The sequence below is a fragment of the Lissotriton helveticus genome, chromosome 12, assembly GCF_964261635.1.
Source record: "Lissotriton helveticus chromosome 12, aLisHel1.1, whole genome shotgun sequence".
Lineage (NCBI taxonomy): Eukaryota > Metazoa > Chordata > Amphibia > Caudata > Salamandridae > Lissotriton > Lissotriton helveticus.
In genome coordinates, this window is record NC_136073.1 from 677,705,515 (window position 1) to 677,717,759 (window position 12,245).

The window sequence follows — 12,245 nt, forward strand, 5'->3', positions numbered from 1 at the left end:
GCTGGCGACGCGCAGCAGGATATATCATTGGGGGGTCAAATCGGGAACGATGCTGCACCGGCTGTGCCAGGGCACCTTTCAAAGCGATACAAAAGGGGATGATGGATGGAGCGTTTGAACAAATCAAACACTCACCCCCAGTCAACTGATCTGGGTTTAATCCATCACCATTCTTTAGTTCATTCAGCCACCCCAGTTCAGACATGGCTATATGCAAATCAGTCTGACCCTGTGCCTTATGGGAACAGTTCAGCCCGAACTGCCAAGCCATGTCTTCCCTGGACCGGAAACAAGCATCCTGGGACCGGTTTCGGATTCATAATCCTCATCAGCCAGGCTATCTTGAATCCAGTGGCCAAGTGAACAAGGGACTCACGTCTGAGTATACCCTGCCACACTTAGGGCGAACAAAGCGATACAAAAGGGGATGATGGACGGAGCGTTTGAACAAATCAAACACTCACCCCCAGTCAACTGATCTGGGTTTAATCCATCACCATTCTTTAGTTCACTCAGCCACCCCAGTCCAGACATGGCTATATGCAAATCAGTCTGACCCTGTGCCTTATGGGAACAGTCCAGCCCGAACTGCCAAGCCATGTCTTCCCTGGACCGGAAACAAGCATCCTGGGACCGGTTTCGGATTCATAATCCTCATCAGCCAGGCTATCTTGAATCCAGTGGCCAAGTGAACAAGGGACTCACGTCTGAGTATACCCTGCCACACTTAGGGCGAACAAAGCGATACAAAAGGGGATGATGGACGGAGCGTTTGAACAAATCAAACACTCACCCCCAGTCAACTGATCTGGGTTTAATCCATCACCATTCTTTAGTTCACTCAGCCACCCCAGTTCAGACATGGCTATATGCAAATCAGTCTGACCCTGTGCCTTATGGGAACAGTCCAGCCCGAACTGCCAAGCCATGGCACCTTTCAAGCGCAGGCCTTACCTGGGATACTAGACGGAGCGGGTGACTTCGTCACGGATCCGAAGAAGTTAGCGGAGGGCTTCGCAACATACTATGCAGATCTATATGCCTCGAATGAATGTCTTAGTGAAGAGATTTTTGGCCAAAGCATTAGCTAACCGGCTGTTGCCCCATATCACAGCGCTGGTCCACCCTGACCAGGCTGGTTTTATGCCCCGGAGCGCGACTAGACATAATATTCAGCGAGCACATGTAGCAATGGCAGCGGTTCAGCTTGTAATCAATGCAGCAGGCCGCCAAGTGAGTCCTGTCCCTGGGGAGAGCTTTAATGGCTGCACGCAGCCCCCTGTTAGCTTTCCTGCACTCATTAAACCAGGAAAGACAAGAATTTGCCCTATTAGGTGCAGAGCAGGTTAAACTTTTTTTTAACACTGCAGTTTAAAGATCCAAACATGTGTGTGACGGAGCTACAAGGGCTGTCTAGAACCAGGTAAGAATCCATGAAAAGTGAGAGGTTGGATTTTATCAACAGATTACAAAAATTTGAATAATCATGCCATGCCACCGAATACTCATCCTCTGGTCACGTACCTCGATGTGCGTGGCTCCATGGCCTTTGGTGGTGTTCAGCGGCAAGGGAAGGTTGAGAAAAAGCTCATTGGGATTATGGTCACTATGGACGCTGGGGTTCACGTTGATGAAGTATATGAAGTCACTCATCGAGGGAGTGGATAGATATGTAGTCAATGCTGGTGCCCTGGTGCCCCGGCCTCTGCCTATAAAGGTTGGGACATGTGTGTCCACCGAGAGCCCAATAGTTCCATCACAGTCACCAATCCAAAATCTAAAACATCATTAAAAGTCTAACACCCCTAGCATCTACAGCCCCTGAGTCGCAATCAAGCCCAAATACTTGAACTGGCGGATCACGGTGTTATTGGTCCCCAATTTAGTATTAAAGTTGCCACCAATGATGATGTTAAAGCGGTTAAGTAGGGAAAGAAACCTGTTGCGCAAGCAATGCGCAACAAAAAAACGTCCCTCTAAGCTACAGATGTGATGTGGGGTGTCGGGCTGTCACTGATGAAAGGCAAGAAGATTCAGTGCGTCTCATTGAATCCCGATAATATTGCAAACCGTTTTATGCAGGGAATACAATAGCCACAAGGATAGGTGAGACTGTGTGGGCCCCCAGGTACTGTATGTTTTTCAGTCTTGTAGGTGCCTGTAAAATACGTCTAGGGGCAAGATGCTAATCCTATTGTCCACAAAGCTCCCAGAAGGTTAAGCTCAGGTGGGTCTGGAGAGCCAAACAGATTTATAGATGTTTTGGCAGCCCTCAAAGTCGTGGGCATACACTTGACAGAGGGTGGGCGAGGGTGGAACAAGCGAATCCTCGTTAGACCTAGAGTAGGGGGCACAGGGAGAAGTTGTCCTAAGGGTCATGGTGGTGGACCCCTCCGAAACTACCTGCCCAGTGTCACTAGTTGTTCGGGCAATGGCTGTTCCACCGAGTCCCAGGGATTGGCATCTTTCAGCCAGATCAATCTCCTTTGAACTAACACCTACTACTCTAGCCATAAATTAGTCAATAGTTGGGTGGCTGGAGACCATTGGTGATTTATAGCTCTGTGTCTTCCTTTTGCCCGCGTAAGGGACTCCTGGACCGCCCTAACCAGGTACAGTAGTAGGGCACAGGGGAGCAGTAAAATACGATCAAGGCAATAGTGATAAGGAAGGATTGTGCCACTTACTTCCTGGGGTGAACAGGTCTTTAGTTTAGGCTACAGCCTCAGCGAACTCTGGTGGCGGGCCTCAGGGCCAAGAGACGGGGTCCGGCTGCGGACGGTAGCATCCCACCCCGTGGGAAAAACAGGGTGCTTTTAGGCGCACGGGCAACATTGCGGGCAGGAGAAGCACTTCCTCCTATCAGGGCGCAAGAGAGCCTGGGGGACGTAGTCCCACCCAGCTTGCAGTTAAAATGCGGCCAAGTCTGTTTGCGCTATGTCAGTTGTCTCAAATTTCAGAGAGGCATCAAAATACCTGCTGGGTGCCACAAAATTCAGAGTACAAAGCCACACCCTTAATTACATGGGTCACGCCCCTTTGAAACCCCAATCTCCCCCCACCTCCCCCGCCCACCCCACACACACACACAAACTCTCTTCTTATCCTATTTAAATCCCTGGGAACAATAAATGGAAAGGAAGGTAGGGCACAGAAGAGAGCATAATATGAGGGAGCAGTTGGGAGAGAAACAAAAGGGGAAAGAAAAAAGAAGGTAACTTTGGTCAACAAGAAAAACCTTGGAAGGGAAGAGGAAATAAGGAAAACGGGAAATGTGGTAAAGAGAGGGTGGGAACAGAGAAGAGAATGAAGGAAAAAGGGGGTTGAAAAGAGGAGACCGGAATAAAGACAGAGAGGACAAAGAGGATATTTTATGGTCTTAGAGCACCGTATGGAGCGACATTAGTGCAGTACGTGCAGGGACATTTTATGGTCTTGGCGCCCCGTATGGAGTGACATTAGTGTAGAACGGGCATCCGCACTGCACCCCAATCATGGCTATTTTTTAATATCGTCAGAGGAGGGAAAAGCGTCCCTTTTTCTTGTTTCAATTAGGGCCTTTGACAACTGTGCTACGCCACTACTTTAATTGAAATTTACATCAAACTAGTGCTCCCAATTAGCGGCCCAGAAAAGTACCGCTCGACAGAACTGTGCGTGAGAGTGCATGGCCGCTAGAGTGCGCTGCAGGATTTACTCTACTATCCACCACGAAATAGTTTTCATTATTCAGGTTCGAATTAAAAGATGGAAAATCAACAGAATGCAGATTATTTTCTGCTAGTGCTCAGAACTCGAGTGTGGATTTCCGATTGGCTTGCCTACAACGGCTGTGGATACGGACATCTCCCTATGATATGTATTTTTTTAAATCTCATATTGTAATGTTTACCTTAGTTTAGAGAGCGTCGACAGCACAGATCAACGTAGAACCTCCGAGTCGTAACAGGTGAGAATACGCGCATAATATAGTGATAACAGTAAATTAATTGCCATCGGGCTGCGTAAAAGAATCTCCTAAGCCCAAAGCACAATGGGTCCAAAAAAGGCCAAAATCCCACACCCTTTCCGGCTCCCAGAGCGGACCCACGAGGCCTTCTTACCTGCAGAGACTTCATGTTGGGATTGTCCAATATGGCGGCCAACTGGCCAAGGAACCTGGTGATGTTCACCTTACGAGAACATTTCGGGCTTTTCTTTTCTTCTGTTGCTGTCCTGGCTCCATAAAATAAAGACATCTGGAAGGAGCGTCAGGTGTATATCTTTAGTTGGTGTGCCCCTTGGAGCAAACTGGACTGGTAAACAGTTCAGGAGATGGGCAGCGTGATGCGGACACGCTCTCACGTGGCTGGCTTTCCAGTCCGAAGGCAGTTCGTCTTCAAGATCGAGTTCCACCCGGAAGCGCTAGAACAGCCAAAGGTTCTCGGATAAAGGAAGCAGACGCCTTTTTTAACGTGTTTATGCTTCTACAAGCTACCCTGAGAATGATTTATGGTTAAGCCTAGGTCAAAGGTACTAACCTTTCTCAAGCACAACTGAAGTGATGCATTTTAAACCACTTGATGCTTCCAGGACCGGAGGTTATTTGAACAGGTTCTCAACAAAAGTAACAATTTAGCCTCATATTGCAGCGATTAAACAATGGCCATAGTTTTTACCATACACTCAATGTGGAATGTGAGAACGTCTGCGGCAAACATTGATGTACAGGTCTGCACCCATTACTCCATCGCCTAACAAAAGTACCTTTAACAACTCATAAAAACATGTTTGCCCCTAAGACCCTCATATTAACTGCTCACCAAGGCCTACAACCCTCCCTCGCCCACAGGACATACACATTCTTCCTTCATATGGAATATGCAGATCCTATCCTACCAACCTATTGTCTACAATATTCCTGACTTTCCAGTTCTTCCCCTCTTAGTGTACTTCCCTCCCAGTCCTCTTCGTAGATGTATTGGTCCAATCTTCAATCCCAGGACCTACCAGTCGTCATGTATTTCTGAAATCAACCAGTTCTCATGCTACTACGGATGTTCCAATCCTCTTACGCCACTACAGATCTATTACTTCCAAGGGCCCGATTGCTCCCCGTGTTCTTAATCCATCAAGATGGCATGTCTTTCCAGTCACTTAGGAACCCACTCTCTACCTTTCCTATTCAATATTCTTTCTCTGAAACACTCAAACAACCCATGCACCTATGAACTGCTTCACTCCACGGGGGGCGTGGCTAAGCACGCAATGGGAGAAGACGCCCTGAGGTAGAGCTCTGGCTTGAGCTTCCCTTCTCCAGGCCACTACTCCGCCAAATTTATCCGGTGGTGGGCGAAACTTAAGGCACAGTGACGCTGGGCAAACGGCTGCTGTTTGGCGGATTTTGGGGCCAAACTACGGTTTCCGGCCGCACCGGGAGCAACTGACGTAGCGCGGTCGCCACCAATGCTGCCTGCCCGGCGTGGCAAATCACGAGAGAGCGGGGATTGAGGCCCAGCGCTAGGCCCTGAGGCGCGGCCTGGAAAGCAGAGAGGCCGCGCCTGCCTAGAGACACCGAACCTAGCGGGGGCGCCCGTCTCGGCGATCGGGGGTGCGCCGTGATTGAACTGAGCACCTGGCTGTCGCCTACCCTGGGGGGCCCCGAGAGCTCTGGACTGGTGCACCTTGGGGCGGAAGACCCATCTGGAACAAAGCCATCCGTGAGGGGCCGAGACTCGTGATTGCGCGCTGGGCCCTGAGGTGTGGCCTGGCGGGAGGAGAGGCTGTCCAGACCGGAGGAGCCGAGGCCAGCGCCGCGGCGACCTGGGGACGCGTTGGAACAGGGCCGCATGGCTGGCTGATTCCCTTGCTGGCAGCCCTGCGGAGCAGGGGGGGCAGAGGCCTGCGGTAGGCTGCCCGACAAGACCGGCTGGCCCATTGGAGTGAGGCCGAGGCTTGCGACCGCACACTGGGCCCTGGGGCGCGGCCTGGTGGGTGCGGCGCCCACATCCGCTGGAGGGTGCTGAGACTGCCGCAGGTGATCGCCGCGGAAACCCGGAGGTGAGCGAGATTTTGGACGAACACCCGGCTGCGGCCGACCCAGGAGACTTTGCGGCCTTGGGAGGTAGTTCCCCGCGCCAGAATGACCGCCCGGAGCTACCGGGGTGGGCGGACGCAGACTGCGGCCTCCACCTGGCGCACATTGTGGCGAGGGGCAGAGACGGTGTTACACACGGGAGACCCGTGCGGGGAAAACACAGAATACGCACCTAGTGGCTGCCCTGGGATCAAGATCCTGGCCTCTTCGAGATACCTGCGATACCGCTGCCGGACCTCACAATTGTGGCCGCGTGGTGTGCGGCCTGGACTTGGGAAACGCTGAGGACGCCCTCCCTCCCTGCTCCATCATTGTGCGGCGTGGGACTGCGACGGGGGGATGCGGACACCATCCCAGGTGCGGCGCTCCCCTTGAGACCCCCACTACTCAAACGCCCAACCCTCTGTGCTCTGTGACCCACCCGTTGGACACTACAGGAATAAGACATTGACTCCTCATCCATCGCCCTGCTCATGTCTGGGGGCATTAGGACACGAACTGGCACAGAATGCGCGCCACTGCAAGGGAAAATGGCCAAATCAGTAAAACTAGCCGATGTCGACCAAACTTCGGCAAAACTTGACACAATGCTAGCGGCGATGGAGGGGCTAGAGGAATCTGTCCAACTCACCCGCACATCATTAGAAAATAAAATAGACAGAGTCGCCATTGACCTAACACATCTGCATGCCGACCATAAGAAATTAGCGGAGCGCACAACCACTTTGGAGGGCGCTACGGCGGATCTTGCGCCCCGGGTCGCCCAGACGGACAAGCAAGTACAAGACCTGCTCAACAGGGCTGAATTTTTAGAAGACCGTGCCGAGGATGCGGAAGGGCGGGCACGGAGAAATAACGTGAGGATAGTAGGCGTACCGGAGCGCTGGGAAGGAGCCTGCGTCACATGTAGAGAACTGGCTAAAAGATCTACTACCGGAAGGCGCGCTGTCACCTTACTTTGTTGTGGAGGGGGCACACCGAGTGCCGACCAGGCTGCCCCCGGAGGGGTCTAATCCTAGACCGCTGCTCCTTCGGATCTTGAACTACTGCGATCGAGACTCAATCTTGCGTGAAACCAGACGACTCGCAGATATCTGCATTGACAATGCTAAAATAATGTTCTTCCCTGACTATACAATCCATGTTCAGCGCCAGAGACACTCCTTCCTCGCTGTGAAACAGCGGCTGCGCCAGCTGGATCTCAAGTACTCCCTCCTCTTTCCTGCCAGGCTGAGGGTGATAGCACAAGAAAAAACACATTTTTCACATCTCCGGAGGAAGCGGAAGCATGGCTAGACAGCGGGGTACACACGATGCCCCGACAAACGTCAGAGAACTCGACATTGAGACGATTACGCGGCCCAAGGCGACGCCGCAGGAGCAGAATGTCGCCGGGCACGGACGGCGGTGAATTCCAGTCCGTCTGCGGATCTTGTCCGTGATGAACAACAAGATGCCCTCCGGATGGTGGAGGAACTTAACGGCTCCCCAAACACAGAAGATGCCCTGGCTGGCAGCCCTAGAGATCTGCCAAGCGATGATGAGACTATCTATCGCACGGTCTGCGCATGGTGTCATACGCTGATGACACGCAGCTAGTCGTCTCCCTATCGCGTGCACCCGGTCTTGCGGCAGACATCTTCAGAGCATGCATGCAAGATCTTGCTGCCTGGATGTCTGCCAACTGCCTTAAACTCAACGGCGACAAGACTGAGGTGCTGGTGGTAGGGGGAGACCGGGCGGCGTGGACGTCAGCGTGGTGGCCGCCTTGCTTGGGACCAGCACCTACTCCCTGCCTGGAGGCGAGGAATTTAGGTGTCTGGTTCGATTCTGATCTGACCTTTGGCCCCCAGGTCAACCGGGTGGTCGGTACCTGTTTTGGGATCCTCAAGACCCTCAGGAAGGTTCTGGAGCTCCTTCCCACCAAAGCCCGCAGAACACTAGTGCACGCTTTAGTCACGTCCAAGATGGACTATGGCAATCTGCTCTATTTGGGAACCCTTGAGAAGAACCTGAGCCGTCTACAGGTTTTGCAAAACGCCGCTGCCCGGCTGGTACTCCGACTGCCTAGAAGATCAGCCTCCAAAGCCGCGCTCCATGCCTTGCACTGGCTCCCGGTCAGAAGCAGGGTAGAATTCAAAGCCCTCTGCACCTGTCATCGGATCATTAATGGCAGGGCACCCCTCCCTCTTCAGGGTCTCCTGACACAATACGAGCCTTCCCGTGCGCTTAGGTCCTCTGGATCAGGGCGCCTGACCATCCCTAAGGTGACCAGAGTAAGGATGGGTGGCAGATCCTTTAGGTATCTTGCCGCATCCAGCTGGAATAAACTTCCGGTAGCGTTGCGTTTGGAACCTACAGAGTCTATCTTTAGAGCCAAGCTAAAAACTTTTCTTTATGTCAGATAGCGGGCCTTCCCCTCAGCACTCCCTCTGGCCACGCTCGCATCTCAGCGCGGGGACACGCCGTTGTGCGTCACCATGCGCTCTACAAGACCCCCTATTATTATTATTACTATGGCATACCCGACTCTCAGGCCTCCACGGAACAACCAGATGTCACGCCACAGACGGCAGATCTGATACACTGACTGAGCGGCCTCGACGAATGGATTGGAATACCTACTTATGAAAAAAAGTGTTGGGTCCCTGTTTAATACCCAGTAGATTCGGTTCACTAAGGTTATCAATCCAAGAGGTATAGCTTGCAATAAAGTCAAACTTTTCTACCAAACTGAAATGGAAACACATTGAAGGCAAAGTGGACACTTGAACTAAAAACTCAATAGAGATCTATGTGTAAATATACCAAACAACCAAATTAAAAAAAAAAGATCACTGAATTTATTTGTACCTCCCAGCTGGGTTACAATCTAAAATACAATCAATAGTAGAAATAAACAGATTTAAAACAACCACCGTGGGTGGTAATACAATTAATATCTTAAACAGTCAAAGTTAAAAACAGTCGACGCGGCGTTTCGGTGCTTTGTGAATGCCGGACACCTTCTTCAGGACATTAAAACATTTGACTCCATATCTAGAAACCAAAAAGATTTTTTGTTTTCAGTGTTTTTGTTCAAAATTTGATCAGTCAGTCACATTTGCCTTACCAATGCTATACTTGCTATGAATACTGAGCGTATCAATCTCTACTCTTCACTCTGCTAATGACATTTATCCACATTAACCTGACTTTAGACAGTATCCAAATGAGGACGTCATCATCGGATTATACTTTTGAAACAGTTAAAAAATATTTTTGAAGTGTGTCACTTCAGATCTCGTTTATTTCTTATAGTACATTTCAATCATTAGGTCTTGACATAGGACACATACCTGTAGATATGACAGGACTTTGTATAAAAATGTTTCAATTGTTTCCATGGTGGGTTAAAATTTCACTGGAATTTCAGATTTCCACTAGTCTATATAAACAGAAAGTTTGAGAAAGCTCAGGGTAATAATTTTAGGCCATAGGGCTTCTCTGTGGTTTAATGATAATAAACAAAGGTTACCTCTAGTCACAGAGCTAGATATTTCTGTGTGCACGGAGGGGCCACCGATAGTTGTAAATTTCTTTGAACCTGAGTAAAAAGTAATGTTTATATTCTTTACTCTTGTGCAAGTATCCCATTGTTTAAAATGTCCTCATATATACATTAATGTACTAACCTGGGTTGTTATAATGTGAGTCTTTTTTTTTATATTCTGCACTTAATAGGCACGAGGTCAAATTTTGGTAATTCCTCAGATTCTCTTCTCATCAATTAGAAGAAATCTGTAAATACATAATATATGATCTAAGAAGAGTGCTGGCGTAAAGACTATTGCAGGATTCTGAGAACTCGGAGATGGACAACAAAAATTATAGACACTAGAAACCTTTTTTTATATAGGCTGTTATTCGTGGGCTCTGCTTTTTAACCTGAACCTCGTGTTTTAAATGGAAGTAAAAAGCAGATATGGCTCGTTAAACATTGATACATATGAGGGCCAGAATATCATCTACCAGAAATTTATAATCTAAGTAGAAATAGCCTTAAAATGTTAAAGGCAAGGGTTACTAAGTTTATGACGATAAGGTAGTAAGTCAGCAACCGGGAGGGGGTTCTAGATACTGTCTATCCTCCATTTTGTGGAGTATTGCTCACCTCGCATAAGAACTGCGGCCTCCCTGCTCCTCCGTGTCGGCGTCTTCATGGCTATTCGAAGAGTGACGCGTATCATGTAAGCGTCCGTTTTTATGCTGGCGATTCCCACATTGCCCCGGAAGTGGATACATCCGAGTTTAGGATCGCGTGTTTGAGAATGTACCCGAAAGGCCAAAAAATAAAAATTTCCTTATCAACATATTAACTAGAAGTTTGGGCGATTTATGTTGCAGCCATTATTTTAGAATTTATTTACTTATTAATCAGAAACGTATTCCTTTGTTGCATATCTTTACCCGGAAGTTGTTCGTCGATTTCAACGGATGAAAACGATAGTTATTTATAATTGTATTACTGTTGTTCACATCGCTAATGATACATTTTTTAGAGAATATAAAGTGACACGAGAGCTGCCTCTATGTGCCGAGTCTTAATGGTTATAACGATGAAGACGCCGAAATGTGTTTTACTCGGCCATTTTGGAATGGGTAAAGAAGGCATCAAGCATACTGACATCTATGTATACTGATACAACTAACTCCAGGTGATTAGCTGCCTCTTTGACTAATCTATTGACAGTTGTTATAATAGTATATGGTTTGTTGATCATCCTATTAAGTTTCGTTCTGTATATTATATTCACAGACTATACATTATATGGCTACGTGTATCCTATTACCAAAAAAATAAGGTCGTAGGTTGTCAACTCAAAGACATCGAATACTTTGCAATAACACACATAGTTTCACTGTTGCATATTTAGGTACTCATATACATTGTTAACAGTCTTATCTTATAGATCATTGATTTTATCCATGTGGCTATGTTACACATCATCCAATATTTAATACAAATACATAACATCATCTAATCAACATCACATAATAAAGATAGGTATCTATTCGATGATATTGGTCAGAGTTGCTGTTTTTTCTCTATTTTAAAAAAAATATATCTCTGGGTGTACATGAGCGAGACAAAAAAGGGCCTATACATATAGTTTAGTACTCTGCTGGTGAGCTGTCTAAACATTCTCCACCCAATTGTCACTGTTTGTTTCTATTTCAACATTACAGGATTAATCTCTCCCACTCTTCTCTGTTATTTAATCCAGTGCGAAACGTGTTAAATAAGGACATATAAAACTGTTCTCTCTTTTTTCTCTTATTGTCCATATTTCCACCTCTGGTGTTGTATGACATCGCTTCAATAACACACCATTTTAGATCGTCTATCTTATGGTTGTGCGTTAGCCAGTGTTCTACAAGTGGGGCAGATCTTTTTTTCGTTCTGATGGCAGATTTGTGTTCTGTTATCCTAGTTTTAATTTCCCTAGCTGTTTCGCCAATATAGGCTTTGTTGCACGGGCACTTAATCATGTAGACCAAATTCTTTGTTCTGCAATTAACAATTTTTTTTAACTTGTGTTGTACTCCATTGTACGATATTAGACTACCTTTGATCAATGAAATGCAATTTAGGCACATATTACAGGTAAAGTTTCCAACTGGTAAGGGAGTATTATTGATGGTACTTTGAGTGACATGTTTATTTTCTTTAAAGGTATGTACCAAACAATTTTTAATAGTTCTGTTCCTACGGAAACTGAACATTGGTTTGGGGATTTTTTCTCCTGGTTTATTATTCAATAATGACCAGTTGCGATTTATTATATTTTTGATTTTATTACTTGCTGCACTGAAATTGGTGACAAAGATTAATCTGTCTTTGGTCTTATCTTCTTTATTGGTGATATTATCCATGTCCTTATTTTTGTCAAACAGAGCATCTCTATTATAGTATTTAGCGCGTTTGTACGCATGTTTAATTAGACTCTTGGGATACCCTCTATTTCTGAGTTTAGCAGATAGGACATCAGCATGTTTATTGTAGTCTTGTATATTGGTACAATTACGTCTTATGCGTAAGTATTGTCCAAACGGTATGTTGTTCTTTTGGCTGCTGGGGTGATTACTCTTATAATGTAATAGGGTATTTCGGTCGGTTGGTTTGGTA

At 47.4% G+C, this 12,245-nt stretch overlaps 1 protein-coding gene and 1 long non-coding RNA gene across 3 annotated transcripts in view; one reads left to right on the forward strand and one right to left on the reverse strand.

Moving 5' to 3' along the window:
• Positions 1-4,339, reverse strand: part of C12H16orf86 (chromosome 12 C16orf86 homolog) — a 257,140-nt gene extending 252,801 nt beyond the window's left edge. For both annotated transcript variants that reach the window (XM_078669328.1, XM_078669327.1), the window contains exon 1: positions 4,104-4,339. In XM_078669328.1, coding sequence (XP_078525454.1) covers positions 4,104-4,238 — 135 coding nt within the window. In that variant the 5' untranslated portion in view covers positions 4,239-4,339. The remainder of the gene's footprint in view (positions 1-4,103) is intronic.
• The window catches only part of LOC144798450 (uncharacterized), a 1,486,395-nt gene that overhangs the window by 352,615 nt on the left and 1,121,535 nt on the right, over positions 1-12,245 (forward strand). The gene's annotated exons all lie outside the window — the stretch shown is intronic.